Raw genomic sequence first — 23194 nt, 5'->3', positions numbered from 1 at the left:
CAAGGCTACTTCAATGTCCATGCCTTCAGGTTAATTGTCATCTACAGGTGCTGGTTAACCTATAGCTGGAATCCTGATCGGTACGACTAATCTGGGTAAAGCAGACCTAGAAACAACAGTGGCTAAGAGGTGGTTCCAAACTCCTCAAAACCCTGGAATTTTCAAACCAGAATCCTATTATCAGATGCAGTCTAAAGTCTTGGGTACATACATATGTTACAGACATTCATTATACACATACACACAATCATCATCATCATTTAACGTCCATTTTCTATGCTGGCATGGGTTGGACAGTTTGACAGGAGCTAGCTAGCCAGAGGACTGTGCCAAGCTCTTCTCTCCACTTTGGCATTTGGTCTAGCAATTTAATACCTCTGTAGTTGTTTCTATCTAAGGCATCACCTTTACCCTTGTAGCAGCTAACTATAATACTACTACACCAGTCATTGGGGATGGTGTCTTCCTGAATAACCTGATTAACTACATGGGTGACTAAGCTGTATACTACACCACAGGGAATTTTAATCCTTTCGCCAGTGATTCCTGATGGCAACAAAGGGCCTCTCTCTCAGAGTGAAAGGCAGATTGTTTGATGCCTGTGTGCGAACAGTTACGCTGCATGGCAGTGGAACATGGGCTATGACCGCTGAGGACATGCGTATGTCTGAAAGTAATGAAGCCAGTATGCTTCACTGGATGTGCAATGTCAGTGTGCATGTTCGACAGAGTGTAGGCATCTTGAGAGAAAAGTTAGACATAAGAGGAATCAGATGTGGTGTGCAAGAGAGATGACTGTGCTGGTATGGTTGTGTGATGCATATTGACGAGGATAGCTGTGTAAAGGAGTGCTGGTCTCTAACTGTGGAGGGAACCTGTGGTAGGGTAGACCCAAAAAGACATGGGATGAGATGGTGAAGCATGATCTCTGAACTTTGAGCCTCACAGAGGCAATGACTGAGACCTTTGGTAATGTGCTGTGCTTGAGAGGACTTGTCAAGCCAAGTGCATCTGTGCTGGTGGCATGTAAATGCACCCCAGTGGTGTGTGGCTTGGACAGTTCATTATAGTTCAAGTCAGTTTGTATTCCAAGTTCCTTCTCTAGGAGATGAGGGAGCTGAAAACAAGGTTTTAGCAAACAATGAGTTCAGTGAGAATCTTAGTGTACAGGTCAAGTTCACCAAGTTTGTGTCCTTACCCCACTGTTATTTACAGTAAGGTTTAAGAGGGTGTGGGCTTCAGCAGCTTGACTGTCTTATACCAGATGAAGTGAACATTTTGAATACTGTCCTAACAAACCAATAAGGCTCACTTCAATCATCAGAAACAATTTTTAGCATTTGTGTCTCCGAGGGTATTGGATCTGTAGTATGATATATAATCATCCCACTTGATCTTGAGTCATTTTGTCTGAGAGATTTGATTTAATCTTTTCTGAGTCGTTCTCTGTCACTTTTATATCCTGCAATCGTCTGCTTTCATCAAATTTCGATGCTGCTATTTTCTTACAAACATTAGTTGATGTTATTAATTCTAAACCACTTTCTTTGTTTTCTTGTCCAACTCCTTCTCTGCTGATTAATATCGCACATTCAATGAATTAAACCGGATTCCTTTATCTCTACAGATCTTAAAAAAGAATTCAATGTCCATGTCTGATAACCATGTAGCATCACAAATCGTACCTACAGTATCGTTTGTGTACACAGAAACCATTTGTTGTTTACCAAAAGCCCTATGCTTTTACTCAAGTACTTTCAGCATTAATTACTTGTTTAACAAACTGTTTACTGTTTTCGAGAGGATTGTTTACATTTACCATATTGTATGGCATCTAAGGCGCGTTATTTCCACCACCCACCAAATATCTCAAAATCATTCCAGGTCCTACATGCAAAGTTGAGTCTCTCGTGAGTTTTAATGTACTAAAGGTTTTCTTTCCCGTATATGCATTGCTGAAATTGTGGTGCATATGATATGCCTGTGTGTTTAAGCCATCAAATACGGCATGTAAATAAAATTAAGGAACTAAAAAAAAAAAAGAAAAGAAAAAGATAACGTTTCTCATCGTTTACTCCTCTCCTGCTTCGACTTCGTTATCACGAATTTCTGAACTTAGGCATTTTTCACTTGTTTTCCAAATTTATATATTTGAAACATCAACACCAATGTGATCTAGACATCTGAAAATGTATTTCTGCAAAATGTCATTTTAGAGTTATAAGGAAACAAAGTTGAAATGGAGGAGAATAATCCAACACTCATTAATTTTTTTAAAATTTTATAATCGTAACGTACCCTCACAAAAATGACCTCTGTAAAATTTCACTTAGAAATATGCGTTTTTTCGAGAAGTTTTATTAAAGTCCAGGGGAGGGCAATCTGAAAGGCGTGCGTGTACACACATACACCACGCACGCCTATATAATACCGGTGTGTATAACATATAATGAGCCATTTATATACCCATGTTAAGGCGGTGCTACAGCATGGCCAGTCCTACAACTAAAACTATTAGAATAAAAATATATACACACCGATATTTTCTTTTTACGGACACATACACACACTCAAACGTGTGTTCGTGCGTATAGGTGGAGTTTGGCGGAATGGTTGAGTTCATTCCTCACTTAAGAGGTCAGGGGTTTTATCCCAGTGCATGGAATCTTGGTAAAAGTTTTCGATAGACTTTGGTTGATTAAAACTGAGTAGACAGAAATTTATAAAGCCTCGTCGGCTGGATTGTATTTGTAATTCAAATATACAGCCTCGTCATAGACTATGTCACGCCGATTCTGCCAGAAAACAACGTTAAGGGCAAACGTGTCGGTAGAATGCTCCCACAGGACCATAGTCGAATGTCGGAGATCCACTCTCTCTCCCTCTCTCTCTCTCTATATATATATATCCTATATCCAAAACAATTACAATATGGAGGACTGGTACATCTTCAAATTTTTCTTTCATTTTAACAGTTAATTATACAGCATAATTAAAACCCGAATTTACCCATCAGAATTACAGTGGGATTCCTCACCCATAGCAATCTTTGATGTTTCTTACTACATGCGTTTATCCAGAACCCGGACTATGTTCGAGAGTTCTTATGGTATCCGCCTGGATTATTTATCCCGATATACTCATTGTCCGTATGTATGTGTATGTGTGTATAAAATATTGACAGATGGATTCAGAATTAAATCTTTATTGGGTACAACATATGTTTCGACCCATTAGTTTGGGTCTCATCAGGTACATCGATAAAAAACGTCTCACTACAGATTTTTAATGTCGACTTATACTTATATGTCTAAATTATTATTATTATTATTATATATATATATATATATATATATATATATATATATATATATATATATATATATATATATATATATATTCTAAACATCACAGACTTTTCCATTTTTCCCGAGCGTCAAACTAATAAACCTACTTGTGACACCCTCACCTGTCTATCTTTTGGGGGAGCGGGACACATTGAGGAGTTTTTACTGCATTTTTGACTTTGAGACAAAAAAATATTTTTTACAGATGTTCACTACGTTACAAAAATTATATGAGCTAAGCAAATGACCGTTTCTAAATGTAATAAAAATATTATAACATGATCCGAACACTATCTCAGAAAATTATCGCCGTTCTCTTTGAGCCTATAAAGACAAATTTAGCAGGAGCAAAATAAGGTAAATTTGTCGTTTCAGTTCTCCAGAATCACATTTGAGAACAGACTCACACACATCGATATCCATCCCTAGACATCAGAAAAGATCAGAAATGCAACAAAAATTTATAAATATCTAGGTCATATGAAAGAGGCTCAGGGAAAAATTGCACATATAAAATTAACGAAACTCGACTAAATAAAAAGAAAAACTCAGCATAAAATATTCTCTATAGCTTCTTCATGATCTTCACGAGTGGCTTTCTTTCCAATATATTTAAGTACCATGCAGTTAGTTAAAGAGAAGAAATGGTTGAAATTAGTCATTACTCATTTTGTCCCATTTTAGATATTTTTTTGAAAATTGAAAATAATCAAATTAGACATTAGTGTGGGGAAAAAAATTGACTTGGGATCCAGAAGAGGAAAGAATATTGATGTTCAACGCCAAAAATTATCCAGATATTATATTAGCAACCTCGATTACAAACTGGTCAAAGTTTAGGGAATATTTCTTGAAAAAAAAAAAAAAAAGCATCTGCCACCTGAGAATGTCTTGGACTCTCTCAACTTCAACAACAACTATGCTGAACAATTTTTACTCCTGAAGATGATGCGATTCTTGTAATGTAATGATTTCAAACAGGTGGGGAGAACATAATGAGAAATCAAAAATTACTCATTTTACCCCGGTTATTACCCCCGCCTCCTATACATCTTATATGTGCAAAAAATATCATATACATTTGTCTAGAAAATTGGTAGTGTCATTTGAAAACAATTTAATTCGCTTGTTTCCGAAAGACGATATCGAATCTAACAAAAATAGCTACTATTGAGAATGGAAATCTTGTCCTAGACTTTGCCCGCTAAAACCTACCCGCTAATGAACGGTGTTCACCTAAGCTCACAATAACTAACCTTCTAAAATAGATATTTCTTAATAATTACAAGTTGTATATTCTTTATTACTTTTGTAACACCAAACTATGTAATAAAATAAAATTCGATTCCTTACCACTATTAACTGGTTTTTTTTATTTTTTACTTTCGCTTTTTGAGAAAAACCTATGTAACCTTTTAAGTTTTATTAAATTTTCAGATTCTTAAAATGTTTCATATTATCTCATATTTATAACAGATATTAAATCCACTTAATTTTATATATACAAACACATACATTCACTTAAACATTAATTACTTAGTTTTTCCCGGAAAAAAGTGCTAGGTGAAGGAAGATAGAATTTTAAGCAAGGAAATAGAAAAAAAAAAAAGTAAAATTCTATGGATAGTCTCCCTTGATTGGCAAAGGTAGTCATTAAAATCTCAAATCCTGGTTTGAAGGCTAAAAATATTTTGATTTCTTACACAGAGCACATAGCATTAAGCTAGAGAAAAAAGAAACGAGATGATTCTGTGATGCTCTTGTTCACCTTACGAACATCATCAGTACAATGAAATGAGTTAAAAACAAACAGAATAGACAAGTTGCAGGAACTTTGGTAAACCTCGAGATAAAATAATTCTTTTAATTAGTCTTAAGACCGTAACATGTATAGGAAGAAGAGAATGAAGATTATAAAAAAATGTCCGTCTTTTCCTAAATATTTTTAACGGCGATAAGTGAAACAAGAATTTAAAACAACCGAGGGTAAAGATGGATCGGTGGGCTCGGCTTGCCAGATTATCTTCTTGGATACATCTTTGCAGAAGTTGCCCTTAACTTTAAGCTTCAAAATCTAAAGACGACCAAATTAAATTTAAAGCTTATTGATTAGAAAACTCCTGATAGTGTTTTCAACATTATTTACTTGAGTTACGGATAATTTTTCAACCTTTCCACCTTGTAAAAATAAAAAAAAAAAATCCTTGAACTATTTTAGGTTTTTAGCAAAGCTTCCGGTTTAAAATAACGGAATAATGAAGTAATTTCCACAAATGTTATAAAAAAGATTTCTATCGAAGTAGAAATACAAACCAGCGAAATACGAATCAGAATTAACCAAACAATGAACTAAAAATGCATTACAGACAACTCCATTACTATTAATCTTAAATTAAATTTAACATTCTTATTTGAAGTTTATCTTGTAGATCATATATATACTTCGTTATACCTAAAATCTTGTAATCAAAATCTTAAAAGGACAAGGAGCTTTTTAATTTTTTTTTTTTTTACGTACCCGATCGATTGAAAGTTGCATTTCGTAACTTAATCAACAAATGTTGAAACAATTTAGTAATATTGAAATGTCTATTTAAGAACGATTTCATTACGAGTGAACTGGTTTGCATCTAGTTTCTAGACAGAAATTAAGGATTACTGCTATCCTTCATCAATTAAATCTGTAACGAAATATTTGGTATTCGATGATTTTGTGAGAGTCGTCGTTTCAAGTTATAAATCAAACAACGACATGGCAGTTATGCCGATATAGTTGTACTAATTGCTCCTAGCCCTAGCTTTAGTATCGAACTCGAAAGTGTTGCTTCATAGAAAAGGAAAGTGATCGGTATATTATTATTTTAAAAATATACATATATATCACTTCTAATTATATCCTTCCAGTTATTTATATAAATATATAAACTATGTGTATTATCTACAATAAACTAAGCGGTGGTCTGCTCTGTATGTATGCAGAAAAAAAAGTGCTCACTTTACATATTTTTATAACGTATATATATATATCAATTCCGAGTATATCCTCCAAATTACATAGATATACATACAACTATATGTAGTAGTAACTACAATAAAAATATGTTATCAACGTGCTGCTGCAAGTTGAGCATGTATGCACGTATGATTGCATGTATGATCAATGAGAGATTAGTTAGTCCTAACAAACGAGCCAGACATGTTATAGCTTAGTTATTCCTAACAACTTGTCCCAGTCTTATCTCAAACTAAATGTAATAACACTTAAATGATAAACCCTTAGTAAAACGTGTGTATGCATGTGCGTGTATGTATGATATATACATGTATATATGGCTTAGTTATTTCTTAAAAATTTGTTGAGACGGACGTTCAAACTATCAGAAGGGCCAGATAAAGCTGCTGCTGCTGTTGCTGCTATTCTGGTGAATAGTATCCCATGATGCCTTGACTGCTTTGTGTGTGCAGGCTTCCCGCGGAATTGGGAAGTTGACGCCGGAGTGTGGAGGGACATTTATATATATATATACATACATAGATATATGTATGTATATATACATACATACACACACATACATATGTACACACCTGCACATTAAAGATTACAAACTTATTTAAAAACAAAACTCGAAAAATCAAATATCGAAATAAACATTTATTGGACATATCTGATTCACACTGAGGGACATCGGGACAGACTGCCTATAGCCATCACAAAATCATATTTATCCTGGAAATAATACTATTTAAAAGAAGAACAGAAGAGAACGGAACTACAGCGGTCTTACACAGCCGGTAGAAGAACCGGTGAGGAGAGACGGCCAACGGCCATCAGCACCGAATCATTGCCAATACCGTCTTGCCCCAGACAAACAACTAAGGGCTGATACGAGGTATTCCAGGTTAAGGGATTTACATAGATCTTTACCCCTCCAAATTGACTGCACAGGTCTGTGTATTTGCACCATTAAAGGCGGGTGCTGTACTGGTGCATGTTTGCATACCATCGCTACTACATTATTACACCAAGACATTTATTAGCACACTATATTTACCCCTCTCTTTCTCAGTCTTTATCGTGTGTGTACATATGTATATATGCTGCACCCTATACATATGTGTTCCTCTTGTTTCTTCAGTTCTGTTTTTACATCGATACTGGCATACCTTGAACCAATTCAAAATCACTACTCGAACTTCACAGCCATCGCACTGAAGCATCAATCAACATTTCTTGCCACTGAACGAGCATTAATACTAGAAGACAAAAAGGCGGCAGAGACAATTTTTTTTTAGTTAGACTAGCTATTATTACGTTATTAATTTCATTTTTTTTTTACCTCTGCTAACAACGCAGGTCGAGAGATTGTGTTTAATTAAAAGTCACGAAGCAACTAACAACAACAAAAAAGTGTTTATTAGTAACTTACTGTTAAATGGTGTACTACTACTACTACTTGTTAGTGTCTTAGAATGCTCTTTGACTCTCTTTTTTTGTAACGGTGTGTATGTTTAGCTTCATATTTTTGTGTTTATGTGGATTGTATTTAGCGCTTTATTAATTGGCAGCGTGTTTTGTAATTTATTTCAAATATTCGGAAGATTTGCATCGACTGGAAGTGTCCCTAAAAGAACTTTAAAAATCCAAACAGCAACAATATTACTAAATAAATAACCAAAGCCCTGCCTCCTTAAAGAAAGGAGAGGGTAAAAGGAAATAATGAAGCCTAGAAAGAGAGATAAAGAAAAGCCGAATGTTGGCGAAAAACCTGGTATCGGTAGCCAGCAGCACCAACATCAGCAGCACCACATCTCTTCCAATCCACACCACCATCATGTACAAAGTGGACATGCTATATCTCACAATAGCACACATCATAATACAACTAATCACAATTCTAACACTAATCAACAAGATTCTCAATATGAAACTATCAAAGCTGATCACGAACTTTTCCTGCAAGCTTTTGAAAGTAAGTATAAATATAATTGCTATTTGTCTCCTACTTATTTTTTTCTTTGCTCCCTTAATTAGTCTCCCTTCACTTCCAGTATTTTCTCCACATACGATTTTTAAAAAAATAAACTTTAAAAAATATGTAATACTGTTTCACACATCTCTAAAACATGTGCCCATTTATTACTGATTAATTATGAGTTAATTATTTTATTTTTTAATAATTATCCTGTTAGATTGTATATAAACAAAAGATACTATTCTGAAGATACACGTGTTCATCATTCAACCTTTCCCCACCTTTCAAATAATCCAGTGTATCCAGCCATATAGCTTTATAAGATCTGAAGTTAACTGTTCCCATAATTTTGTCTTAGATCTATTAAATGCTTTAAATATATTCATTTAATAAAAAGAAATTCCATATTTCTGCAACTCCTCCAGTTTGATTGAATAAGATAGGAAGAAAAAAAACTATCATTTAATTGGATGTCTGTTTCTGTCAGACACACACAAAAAAAAAACTCAAGCTTGTTGGATTTAATGAAACATGACGAGTACACCAATGTTCTAAACATGTGAAAGTTTGTCCTTTATTGCATTCATGATCCCCAAAATATCTAAACTGAAACTTTACTGTTATTAAGTAGAAAAAATTTCAACACTTAGATGTGTGTGAATATCATGGTTTATACTCGTTCAAAATATGTTGTTAAAACCATTTTATTTCCAACACTTGGCTGAAGAAATTCATTTTTTGACGAAGAAGGTGTGAATAGGTAAGAAACACCTTCTTTCGTGTAGTCAAATTATATTCGAATATATATATAAAAAAATTCATTACTTATGAAGCAAAGGAAGTATTTATCTTATTTTGAGGCATTGTTGAAAATGTACTTGTTGAAAGACGATGGGGGAAAATAATTCATTGAGAAAACTCTTTGGTTTTTCCTTGTAATTATCTCATCGCTTTGCATTTTCCAAGCAGTTCTTTAACTCGATCCTTAAAATTAAGGCTTCAACGAAAAGCGGTATTGTCTTTCAATCTTATAAAAGTTTTAGAATAACGATATTTAAGAATCTTGTTGAAATAAAAGACAAGTTGGAACGTGAATATGAAACACCGGCTGAAGATAAATCCAACACCTATTTGTCTTCGTGTTAATCTTTTTAAAGTCATTGACTCTCTTACATGTACAGCTTAATCATTCTGAACACCGTTTCTTCTTACAGTTCAGTATATATACCCAGCTGAGTAAGAAAAGTTTGCTTGTTATACAAAAACTGTCAGAGATTTAACGAGAAAGCAGTTTTATGCAGGAGAGACAAGGGCTAAACACTACACATATTGTTCATAAAAGGATCACTTATTTAACTTAATTTCAATCAAGTTTTTTTTATCAAATTTCTTTTAATTTTTTTTTTTTTGTTTTTCTTTCTAAGAACGCAATTCTAAATTTCCCTAGATATGTATTTGAAACAAAAATTTGTAGCTCTTGACTGTGCTAAAAGCCATAGCTGATACTGCTATGTAAGATGGGATCAAACAAATCTAGCATTGAAAAAGAACCATCTCATCGTGAATAAATAAGTCTGGTTAAAGGAAATAGATTTCGGGCTAGTTAATAAAATAAATACACACGGTAATAAATACCGTATGGATTTTGTATATCTGAACGAATATTGATACTTTTTTTTCTTTAACACATAGGATAATATTGATCTTTCGATAGATTTATTACTCAAATGTACGTATTGTTCAAGTGGACTAGTAAAGTAGATTGCATGTATATACTATTGACAAATGGTTGATAAAAATAAAGATGAGAAAAATGTTAAATAAAGAATGGAGCTCGCTGTGGTTTAGCAACTACTATCTTCATAGTGAAAAAAGGAACAACATACAAAAAACGCCAGGGGGAGCATAAAATAAGTGAAAGCTAAAGAGTCTTGCATGAAAGTGTAATGAAGTTATGCTTCATTGGGTAATTATTGAAGACCTATTTAGAAATTAAAGGTTCACAAATTCGTGAATAATTATTATATTATTTTTCTCTGTCAAGTGATAGAATAAAATAAACATTTATCTTTAAATAACCAGCTGTTTTTTCTAAATACTTATATTTAGACCCAACACTTCAACTGATGATAAAATGTATTATTAAAGTATTTTAATTTTATTTTTTCAAGACAAGATTTGTAGTTGCTCCAAAGGCCTCTTGTAGGTAACGTGACAAATTGGCTCTGGTATTGGACCACCAGACCAATGTGTTTTCTCATTTCTAAGTACAATAGTATACTTAGAGATGCTTCACTTAATTTCACTATAAGGAATATGTATCAAAACTTCTGGAAGACTTCTATGAAGTAGTGTGATAGCCTATCTAGAAAATTTATAAGGCAATAAGTTCCTAAAAAGATTTGTTTTTAATGTTAGCATGGATGAGATAGATCTAAAAATTATTATGTTGAAACTTATTGGGGTGTAATGTTGGTATTGGTATCTCTCTTAGTTTTTCCTGAACCATCTTCTGGATTACTACCAGTTATAAAAACTGCTTTCATAGCATTCATAGCTAATATCTGGATCAAAGTTTCATATGTAATGCCTAAATTTTGCTAGAGAAGACCAAAATCACTTCAAGTGTCCTCAAAAGAAAATAAAAGGGGTAACAATGAAATCCTCGTGCAAATAACTACATTTGAAAATGGAAAAAGAAATCCAGTTTTTCTTGAAGGTCACCACTCTTATTAAACTTGGGACATTGTCAATTATGTATTTGTTAGTTTGTTGATCTAATCAGACTCCAATTTTGCCAAGCAGTTACTATTTTCCTGAAGAAATAGCTGAGGAAATCAAAGAAAGGGGTTCAGATGAATCTATCAGTCAAGTCTTTATGAAGATCGTAAAGTGTTCTGTGATTGTGAGATGTTTTGTGATGGATTACAGTTACTTTGGTGTTTGAGGTGAGACAAGTTTCTTTCCCAAGACTTGGGCTTTCAAATAAACTTAGTTCGGTGAGAAAACGAAACATTTTGGTTTTGAAATTCTAAGTGACTTTCCTGTTCACCTTGTAGCTCCTTATTTAATGTATTTAATTTCACCAAAATATTAGCAGGATATGAAATCAAAGCTTGGTGAATTGCACTATCTCAAACTTTTCCAAAATCCAACTGAGTATCATACAAAGTAATAGATCTTTCCAGGGAGCTGTCTTTTGATAACCATTGTATATGGGTATAAAAGAGCAGCCTCACTTAGTCTTTAGTCATGTCTTTGCCGAATTCTTTTAATAATCTTTCAGTCTTTGGTTGTGCTTTCATCAAATTTACTACTTTTATTCCCTTCTTGCTTAATTCATCCAGTGTAGGAAGAAGCCTAGCAATTGCCAAATTCTCTCTGTGGCTAATGCAGCAGTGAACAGTCATCAAGAATTGTTATCTTTCAGAGTTTTCAGTACCCTCCCTATGTTTACCCATCGACATATGTGCCACGTCTGCATTAATGGACCTCATCATCATTGTAATTTAACGTTCACTCTTCCACACTTGCATGGGGCAGATTTTCTATAGCCAGATGCCCTTCTTATTGGCAACCCTCGTCTGTTTCTGAGCAACTTTCCCCATGGCCAAACATGTTTTTCACAGAAGACTGGACAAATAATATCACTTGTATGATGATCATTTATACAATCATTGCATGATGTCAAGACAAGGCTACACCAGTGGCGGCTCATGTATAGGCGGATCTACAGCACACCCACTCGATATTATCAATAACATTCATTATAATGAGTCCTTTTTTCTTTAATTCTTTCTTTATACTTGTACATTATATAATCCTTAAGCTTAGTCAGTAGCCATCCCCTAGTTTATAAAAAATACAAAAATCTTTGTATAAAACTGTGTGCTTCACAGTTCCAGCTATGTGGTGTTTGGCCATTGTGCGCATGCTCACATGTCTGAGATAGGAAGCTTCAAACTAGGGAGAGAGAGTACTGCATGAACGACAGTGCCGGATGAAAAGTAGTGTTTCCTTTTGACTGTGTGTGTTGTGCTTAAAAATGTGTTTATATTCTTGAAATGTGATAAAGTGTAGAATTACATCATTATCCTGCTTCCAGCTTCAGTATTGCTGCCAGGATTTAAAAAATTGGGCAGATTTTTCCCCCTTATTTTGTGATTTAGGTGGGATTTTTGAAAAACAAAGGGGGAATTCACTGCGGTGTTCAATGAACAAATTAAACACACTACCCGGCAGTGGCTAAAACATGAACCAATCAAGTTTATGTATAAATTTTAATTTTATATGTTTGTTTCCTTTTACACAATATTAAAACAATGGCTAAAAATTTTCTGAAGAGGCTCCTCCACTAATTTTATCTACAAGCTGCCACTGGGCTACACACATACACATACATTTGTACAATGGGCTTGTTCCAGCCTGGGGGTTATAGTAGAAGACACTTGCCAAAGGTGCTACACTGTGGGATTGAAACTGTGACCACATGGTTAGGAAACAAGCTTCTTAACTGCACAGCCATGCCTGTACTTGTAAATCTTACTTATTGGAATATCGTTCTTTTTATTAAATACTTCCTTACCAGGTATCTCAATCAATGGTGGTAGTTTTCAAAGACTTGCAAAATAGCATTTCTTTCATGAATTTTAAGTTGTGCTGAAACTTTGTATAGGCAATAAGAAGGACCTCACTGTCACAGACTGTTTCATTGAAGCCTGGAAAAAATTTGGCATGTTGGTCAATTTCTATGTCAACATCATCTGCTGTTTTATCAATGCAACTGCAAACCATGCTGTTCTCAGTATCACTATCATCCTTTAATGCCTGTTTTCCATGCTGGCTTGGGTTGGATGGTTTGGCAAGCTGGGTAACTGCAGCAGGTTCCAGTCTGATTTAGCTTGGTTTCTATGCCTAATGCCTTTCCTAAAACCACTTTATGGTGTGTGCTGAGTGCTTTTTATATGGCACTGGCACAAGACTCTTGTAGGCTAATCCTTTTCACCTGGGAATATGGCCTTGACACTTCTGGTGTGGATGACAGGTCTTCTTGAGTACAGTAAAGTACCGAGTATCTCGGTCCTTTGTTATCTTGTCCAAAAAGCTCAGTGTTCTAAGGTCATCCTTCAGTACTCAGCACTTTTGTTTTGCATTGCCTTGAGATATATCTCAATAGTTGACTTCAACAATTCTTCACTAATAACATAATGTCTAAATTTTTTAGCAATAAGAAAACAGTTCCTAACTAGCTTGCTAGTGAGTTATGAACAGAAGTTACTGCTGTTTGGACTTCAACCTCCTTTCAGGCATTTGAAATATTGGTTTCAAATTTTTTGCACAAGGCCAGCAATTTCAGAGGAGGGGATAAGTTGATTACATTGATCCTAGTGCTCAACTGGTGCTTATTTTATCGATCCCAAATGGATGAAAGGCAAAGTCCGTCTCAGCAGCATTTGAACTCAGAATGTAAAGACAAACGAAATGCCATCATGCATTCTGCTAGCCTTATATTCTACCAGATATTGGCAAATTAATTTATTAGCTTTTGAAAAATGCTGAGTTTTCAAATGTTGTTTTAGGTATTTTGGATGAAGAATCTGGAAAGAAAATTTTAAAATGATCATTGCTTTTTACCACATGCTTTTGTATTGTTCAAACTGGTCTGCAACTGTCAGCAGTGGTGAAGCCTTGTGGAGCAGCAAGCTTAGATATGAAGCTTGTTTTTCAGGCATAGCTGTCTCATACACTCAACCAACTGTGGTATCAGTCTTTATGTCCAGACTGTTAGTTATCAAATCCCACCTGAGTTTCGTATTGACATGAGCATATTTTTCAAACCTTAATAATTGAATAGTTCTAAATGGATTAAATCTGAAGTAAAGTCTTTCTTTTCACTACTTTCACAAATTCCCATGACACTCTGTTGCCATCCAATTCCATTATTATGAATCTGAATTGGGAGCTTGAGTCATAGTGAATCTTTAATTAGCTGATTACACAACCGTGGATGCAACCCCTATGAATACATTACAGTTGCATATTTTTGACAGAGCTTGGTGATCCTGACTATCAATGTAAGAAGCACCATTGGCTCAGATGAGCTCTTCCACTACCTCTTCACAATCTGCCATGCTGCAGTCCTGTTACTTCATCATGTTCCTGGCAGGGTGGCTGAGTGGGTGCTATTTGCATTGCCAAATGGTAACCTATTACTATGCAGGACATGGTCATCACTCTGTGAAGTATTTTCATAATACCTGCATATTTGTGTGTAAAGTGCTAATTTGGGATCGTTTTTATTGTTTTGTCTAGTGTCTATTAGTAGTTTGTATGATACATCATCGTGGAGGCGCAATGGCCCAGTGGTTAGGGCAGCGGTCTCACGGTTTCGATTCCCAGACCAGGTGTTGTGAGTGTTTGAGTGAAAACCCCTAAAGCTCCACAAGGCTCCGGTAGGGGATGGTGGCGAACCCTGCTGTACTCTTTCACCACAACTTTCTCTCACTCTTACTTCCTGCTTCTGTTGTGCCTGTAATTCAAAGGGTCAGCCTGGTCACACTGTCACGCTGAATATCCCCCGAGAACTACGTTAAGGGTACACTTGTCTGTGGAGTGCTCAGTGACATGCACGTTAATTTCACGGATCAACTGGAACCCTCGACGTCGTAAGCGACGGAGTGCCAACAACGATATATCATCATCAACATTTTAATGTCCGCTTTTCCATGCTTTTATGGATCAGGTGGAATTTGAGGCAAATTTTCAACAACTGGATGCCCTTCCTTTTGCCAACCCTGACTTGTTTCCAAGTAAAGTAACATTTTTCAATGGCTGGACATGTTCCTTGGAAGAATAAGAAACATCAGTGCTTGTGTGATGTTGGCATGCATTTAGAAGTGTCATGTAGTGCCAAGACAAGGAGACACTCTTTCTCTCTCACACACACACACACACACACACACACACACACACAATGCCTTTAGGTTTTTGTGTACCAGTTCCCCATGTAAGGCTTTGGTTGGTTTACAACTATAGAAGACTCTTTGCTTAAGGTACTCCTGATTCTTCTTGCTTGAGAATCACTGCTCTAAGCATTCACACTCAATTTGTAACTGTTGAGTAGAGATGAATTTGAGAATTGAAATTAATAGTTACTGAGGATGATGAAAGGAATCAGTTTAGATAAACAGTGGAATCTAATGCTTTGTGAATCCATTAATAGACTAAATTATCAGAGCCAAATTATTGGATAATCAATATAATCTCTTTGGTTGATGTTTAACCCTTTAGCATTCAGATTTTCTGTCAAATGTAATTCTTATTAATTCACATTATTTTGAATTGATCATGCTTTAGCTTGTAGCTTTGAGATTTTAGTGGGATGATTGTTTACTTTTAGAATGACATTGTAGGGCAGGTGTAAGAGGATAGATCTAGCCAATTTATACATAAAACAGATAGAATATTTGGGCTGGATATGGCTGGTTTGAATGCTACAGGGTTAATGTAAACAAAGTCAGTGTATCAAGGTTTGACTGCAGAACCTTGTCCAAAACTAAAATAATGCTGAAAAAAATACCACACAATATTTTTTGCCAACCATGGATTTTGCAACTTCATTAAAATAATAGGCTGTGCGTTACCTATTATTAATTGTTATATGTTGCTTATCTAGTACATTTTAAAGATGTAATTAAGAACTAGATTAAAGCAAATTATAGTACTGGATCATGCTGTACTGTTGCTTCTGAATAGTGGTTTGTTGGAATTTCTGTGTAAATATAGATTCATAACAAAGACACAAGGCTGCATATGTAGGTGGGTGTTGTGTGTAATCAATTAAATCGAACCAAGTGTCGGTTGCACGTAAAAAGCACTATCCGAACGTGTTCGATGCCAGGCCTACCTGACTGGCTCCTGTACCAGTGGCATGTAAAAAGCACCCACTACACTCTCGGAGTGGTTGGCGTTAGGAAGGGCATCCAGCTGTAGAAACCTTGCCAGATCAGATTGGAGCCTGGTGTAGCCGCTGGCTTTCCAGACCTCAGTCAAACCGTCCAACCCATGCCAGCATGGGGAAACGGACGTTAAACGATGATGATGAAGTATATGATTGGTAGTTGTTTTATTGATCCTGAAAGGTTGAAGGACAAAGTGGAACTCAGCAGGTTGTAACTATGGAACCACATGTCATTTTATTTGCTACTCTATCAATTCTACCATTGACAGGTCATCAACTTTGACCTCTGGCCATTATTGTCTTCAGTCCTAGGGTTCTTAGGGCCAGTTTCTAGTTTCCATGGTGTGTCAGTGACTAAGATCATAACATTCCTCTGGACAGGATACCAGTCCATGGTAGGGTAACTTATTTACAGCTGAGTGGACTGGGGCATTGTGAAATGAAGTGTTTTACTCAAGAACATAGTGCACCATCTGGTTTGGGAATTGAAACTACAATCTTGCGATCATGAGTACAAACCCTAATCACCAAGGCCACGAGCATTTCCTTCAGTGACAAATGGTTTGTAACAAATAAGACCTGCAGTAGTTAGGAACAAATGGATGTATTGGGTTGGTGCATAATTAATGACCGTTTTATAATTTAATTTACAACAGTTTTAGAATGAAAAATAGTCGTTAATTATGCACCAATCCAATAGTTCTTTTTGATTTACTGAGATGAATTTACTGCATTAAAAGACATGAAAGATATTGTTTGCAAAAGAGGAAAGATATATTTATGGGAATATAGTGAAAATAAACTGCACAACTGCCTCTACAAGATGGATTGAGGAAAATTTTTAAGGTCATTTTGGATTAAACTGATAATGTACAAATTGCATTCTGTTGCCATGACTATTTTAATTTGTTGCTATTATATCTTGTTTAGCCTTTTTATTTTCTTATCGTAAAACTTTGCTTTTATTTTTGCAGAACCAACCCAAATCTATCGTTATTTACGTGCCAGAAATATTGTTTCAGTAAGTATTCTTATACACCAGCCCTAAATTTTGCCTTGAGTAATTTTGTTCAAATACAACCTTTTGTCTCAGGTTGCTGGAATTCAGGGGACACTGACATTGGATTTAGCAGATTTAACATTGTAATATGGTTTCCTCTGCATTGTCTCTTCCTATGGTTGATAATACGGACCTGTTTACATTCTATTTATTTGGAAACATTGAAGGTTGAATGGTTATTCTGGTGAAAGTGTGCAATTTGTGGGAAAGCGTCTTTCAGCTTACAAGTATATATGAAATTGAAGTGAGGGGTGCTGAAAAGTTCCTGGCTTTAAGGGTATCGTGAAAGGCCTGATTTGGTGCCCAACTGTTCAAGTTCTTTTACGAGACTTAGAAAAACTGAAGGACTGCTGCAATAAATGTGTGAATCTGAGAGGAGAATCTGTTACTCTTTTACTTGTTCAGTCATTTGACTGTGGCCATGCTGGAGCACCGCCTTTAGTGGAGCAAATTGACCCCAGGACTTATTCTTTGTAAGCCTAGTACTTATTCTATCGGGCTGTTTTGCCGAACCGCTAAGTTACTGGGATGTAAACACACCAGCATCGGTTGTCAAGCGATGTTGGTGGGGGGACAAACACAGACACACAAACATATACACACACACACACATATATACATATATACGATGGGCTTCTTTCATTTTCTGTCTACCAAATCCACTCACAAGGCTTTGGTCGGCCCGAGGCTATAGTAGAAGACACTTGCCCAAGGTGCCATGCAGTGGGACTGAACCCGGAGCTATGTGGTTCGTAAGCAAGCCTGTATTTTCTTTTACCCAAAGCCAAGTACTTTTCAGCACCCCCTCATAGTTCAAGGTAGTTTGAACTGTATTATTCAGTTAGGGTTTAAAGTGGAGATTAGCAATTTAACTACTTTTCATTATTGCTTGTGTTCTATTTCTTGAATAAATTTTAGGGATACTGTTAATATGTGAGTAATTAAATATGTAATCTAAAATTATGCTGAATTAAGTTACATGAAGCCATTTCAACATCTTATATATTTATTTTATACATATAGATTAATAGACACTCTTAAATTTACACCTAATTTTATTATTAATAAGTCTCATCATCATCATCATTGGTTAATGTCTGCTTTCCATGCTGCCATGTGGCATGGTTTTTACAGCTGGATGCCCTTCCTAATGCCAACCACGTAGATTGTGCTGGGTGCTTTCTATGTGCCACCGGCACAGGTTTGTTTATGCGGCACCAGCACCAGAAAGGACAAGCTTATATATGTGGAAGACAGCGATTTCACTTAGCTTGATGCATCTAGACAGCGATTTTACAAAAGTATTCCTAGTGTGTGACTAGGTAATTTGCTGGGACTAACGTAACCTGTTATTCTATGTAGTCTTCCTACTAGTAACAGTAGGTTAGCAGGATTATTAGCAGGATTAGGGCATTGGATAAAATACCCTTAAAATAATAATAATTCTTTCTTCTATAAGTACAAGGCTTAATATTTTGGGGGAGGGGATAGTCGATTACATCGACCCCAGTACTCAACTGGTACTTATTTTATCAACCCTGAAAGGATGAAAGGCAAAGTCAACGTGTGCAGAATTTGAACTGAAGCTGGAAGGACGGATGGAATGCCACAAAGCATTTTGCCTGGCATGCTGATGATTCTGCCAGCTCACCATCTTAATAATAATAATAATAATAGTCCTTTCTACTATAGACATAAGGCCTGAAATTTTGTGGGGAAGGGCTAGTCCATTATATCGACCCCCCCCCCCCCAGTACTTGACTGGTACTTATTTTATTGTCTCTGAAAGGATGAAAGGCAGTCAACCTAGGTGAGATTTGAACTCGAAATGCTGCTAAGTATTTGTCTGATGTACTAACAATTCTACCAGTTTGCCATCTTAATAATAATAATCAATCCTTTCTACTATAGGCACAAGGCCTGAAATTTGGGAGGAAGGGTTAAGTCGATTACATCGACCCCAGTGCGCAACTGGTACTTAATTTATTGACCCTGAAAGGATGAAAGGCAAAATCAACCTCGGTGGAATTTGAACTCAAAACAAAATGCCGCTAAGCATTTTGGCCGGCATGCTAATGACTGCCAGCTCACTGCCTTAGTAGTAGTCTCTGAGACCCCCTTCGGTCATCACTGACCATGGGTTTGCACCTAGAAAGTTGCCCTCCCAGGCACAAGTCCGGGCAAGGTTGTTTATGGAAGACCAGCAGTCGCCCATGCATACCAGCCTCCCCTCTCCACACCACTGATGTTATCCAAGGGAAAGGCAAAGGCCGATACAGCTTGGCACCTGTGCCGTCGCAACTCATTTCTACAGCTGAATGAACTGTAGCAACGTGAAATAAAGTGTCTTGCTCAAGAACACAACACGCAGCCCGGTCCGGGATTCAAACTCACAACTTCACTATCGTAAGCTCGACGCTCTACTCTAACCACTGAGCCATGCACCTTCACAGTAGTAGTAGTAGTAGTAGTAGTAATAATCCTTTTTACTATAGGCACAAGACCTGAAATTGGGGGTAGGGTGCCAGTTAATCAATCACATTGACCCCCAGTACTCAACTGGTGTTTATTTTATTGACCTTGAAAAGATGAAAGGCAAAGTTGACTTTGGCAGAACGTTAAGATGGGACAAATTGCCACTAAGCATTTGGCTTGGTATGCTAATGAAATACAGTAAGAGTAGTGAAATGTCCAGTATTCTTTTTCCCATGACCACAATATCTTGCTTTTGAAACCCATACTCCAGTATAGCCTTCACTGTGATGGTTAAAACAACTAATAATCTAACAGATGTAATTAATTTTAATGAGGTTGTTTAGCTAAATCTTAGTTTCCCACAAGTTAACAAGAAACCATTTATAGTTTCTACAGTGTCATGTTTTAACTGGTACCAGGACAATCCCCACCAGTCAATATCCCCTAGGAAAGTGAAATTTTATGAAAAGAAATTTTTAATATTTATTAGTTGAAATTTTTGTTTAAAATTTGTCCCATGGGATTTTGTTCTGATACCCTTTTAACCATACATGCTCACATCATATTGTTTTGACAATACATTCTCACATCATACTACAGCTTCAAGAATTGGATTATTGTATGTTGTTTCCCCATCTTCCAGACACTATAAATGGATTTAAGTGTTATCTAACTTCCCCTTGTAGCTTTAGTACATCTTTTATCTTTTACTTGTTTCAATCATTGGACTGCAGCCATGGCGGGGCACTGTGGTAAAGAGTTCTAGTTGAACAAATCGATCTCAGTACTTAAGATTTTTTTTGTTTTTAAGTCTGGTACTTATTTTATCGGTCTCTTTTGCTGAACTAAGTTACTGAGACATGAACAAGTCTACACTGTTGTCAAGCTGTGTGGGGGTGACAACAAACAATCACACATATCTATGTGTGTGTGTGTGTATATATATAAATAAGGATAAGATCGTTATTTAAAAATACCGATCTTATCAGGTAGCCAGCATGGGAATAAAAACCTCAGAGGTAATAATTATTATAAAAATTATAATTTAGGGTATCTAAGAGATATCACCATGCTTGAAATAGCAGTCAAACTTTGACAAAATAAGCTAGCAAAAAATTACTGGATAATTCCAGTAATTTTTTGCTAGTTTATTTTGTCTCTTTGTCTTTTTTCCTGGTGCTGTATGAACATTTAATGTGGTTTTGGAGTCAAAGTTTGACTGTCATTTCAAGCATGGTGGTATCTCTTAGATACCCAAAATTATAATTTTTATATATAGATATATTGGGTTGAAGAATAATTCATGAGCTTTTTTTTTTTTCTTTTCCAAATTTAAAAATTCACACAAATAAAACACATTGGCAAAATGTTTTATGTTATTTGAAAGAGAATGTTTTGCTCTACAAGGTAGTGTGTTTTGATCTATTTAATTTTATTGATTTTTGTGCATTTTCAGATCATTAAAATGGAATGTCAGGTGGACGAAACTGAGCATTTTTGACACCATTTGCTTTTTGCATTAAATTCAGGTATTAAGGCCACTGAAGCTGCTTGTGAGATTTGTACTGTGTATAGAGAAGGAGCAATGCCTAAAGTACTACCTTGCCATTGGTTCTTGTGCTTCAAAAGTGGAAATTTTGACCTGAAGGACAGATTACACACAGATTGATCAATTGAGTTAGATGAGTGATTGAATCAACTTCTTCATGAAAATCTATGTCAAACAACCATAGAATTGGTGGAGCAGATGCATTGTGATAAAAAAAAAAACTGGTGAACCACCTTCTCTCAGTTGGTCGACCGGTGTGTGATCCATCTTTGAGGTCAAAATTCCCATTTTTGAAGTGCAAAAACCAATGGCAAGCACTACTTTGAAGCATTGCTCCATGTCCATACACAGCAGCATAAATCTCAAGAGCAGCTTTGGCAGCCTTAACACTTCAATTAAATGCAAAAAGCAAATGGTGTTGAAAATGTTCAGTTTTGTCCACTTGACATTCCATTTTAATGATCTGAAAATATACAAAAATAATAGAATTAAAAAATGAAAACACTATCTTGTAGAGCAAAACATTCTCTTTTAAATAGCATAAAATATTTTGCCATTGCATTTTATTTCTGTGTGCATTTTTAAATTTGAGAAAAACATTCATGGATTATTCCTCAACCCAAGACACACACACACACACACACGCATGTGACTGGCTTCCTACACAGTTTTGTCTATCAAATTCATTCGTATCCTCATTGACTGGTGTGGAGCTATAGTAGAAGACACTTGCCCAAGGTGCTGCACAGGGGACTGAACCCCAAACCACATGGTTGTAAAGCAAGCTTCTTAACCACACAACCAGATCTGTGCCTATTTATCTATAGAATTTTCAAACAAAATATCAATTTGTTTCTAATTATATTCAAAACTCCTGTATTTTAAGGGAGAGTAAATAGGAAACTTGATGTTTTTGCACAAGATAGTATAAATTTTCATATTCCAGACATTTTATTTATTAGGTTGCTTTGGTTGTTGCACTATATAACCCTTTTGATACCAACCTACCCGAGCCTGCCCCTGGTTCTATAATACAAACTCATTTGTTTTTAAGTGATCTAAATTAAAACCACGTCGCCTTCCTGGTACATGAAAAGACATTCAAGCGAGTTTGTTGCCAGTGCTGCTGGACTGGCTCCTGTGCTGGTGGCACGTAAAATACACCATTTTGAGCATGGCCGTTGCCAGTACCGCCTGACTGGCCTTCGTGCCGGTGGCACGTAAAAGCACCCACTACACTCTCGGAGTGGTTGGCGTTAGGAAGGGCATCCAGCTGTAGAAACTCTACCAAATCAGATTGGAGCCTGGTGTAGCCATCTGGTTCACCAGTCCTCAGTCAAATTGTCCAACCCATGCTAGCATGGAGGGCAGACGTTAAACGATGATGATGATCTATCAAAACTTAACTTATATTGTAGATATCAGTTAAATAATCTTGTAGATATTAATAATATAATTGTAATAATATTGTAGATATCAGTTAAATAATAAAGTTATTTTATTAAATTCTTCATCATTTCAAAACGAATTGAAACAAAGACAGTGTATTTCAGCAAGTAAAGAGATTAATCAGTTGGGCCCATTCAGAAATGCACGTTAAAGGTACTTTTGCATGTTAAAAAAGATCATCTATAGATAAGGATACCAGGAGTTCATGGATTATAAGGCTTATAGGTTTTACTTTTAGCGATTTATTTATTTATTTATTTTTTCTGAAATTCAAATTTAATTAATGGAAAGCTTTCTAGACTAGATATCTGATTATTGGCTTTTTTTTCCTTCTTTTCTGTAGATGGGTTATTACTAAAATAATTTTAAATTTCCAGACTA

General features: G+C 35.8%; 1 protein-coding gene across 3 annotated transcripts in view; it reads left to right on the top strand.

Annotated features, from left to right (window-relative positions):
- Positions 1–6802: 6802 nt before the first annotated feature.
- LOC106884444 (polycomb protein suz12-A) overlaps positions 6803–23194 on the top strand; it is a 95707-nt gene continuing 79315 nt past the window's right edge. For all 3 annotated transcript variants that reach the window (XM_014935834.3, XM_014935833.3, XM_089363794.1), the window contains exons 1-2: positions 6803–8317; positions 17255–17301. In XM_014935834.3, coding sequence (XP_014791320.1) covers positions 8065–8317; positions 17255–17301 — 300 coding nt within the window. In that variant the 5' untranslated portion in view covers positions 6803–8064. The remainder of the gene's footprint in view (positions 8318–17254; positions 17302–23194) is intronic.

This window comes from Octopus bimaculoides, chromosome 1 (genome assembly GCF_046866305.1).
Source record: "Octopus bimaculoides isolate indiv1 chromosome 1, ASM4686630v1, whole genome shotgun sequence".
In the NCBI taxonomy this organism is placed as follows: Eukaryota; Metazoa; Mollusca; class Cephalopoda; order Octopoda; family Octopodidae; genus Octopus; species Octopus bimaculoides.
Note: the sequence above shows the minus strand (reverse complement) of the source record. Positions and strands in the feature narration are given on the sequence as shown.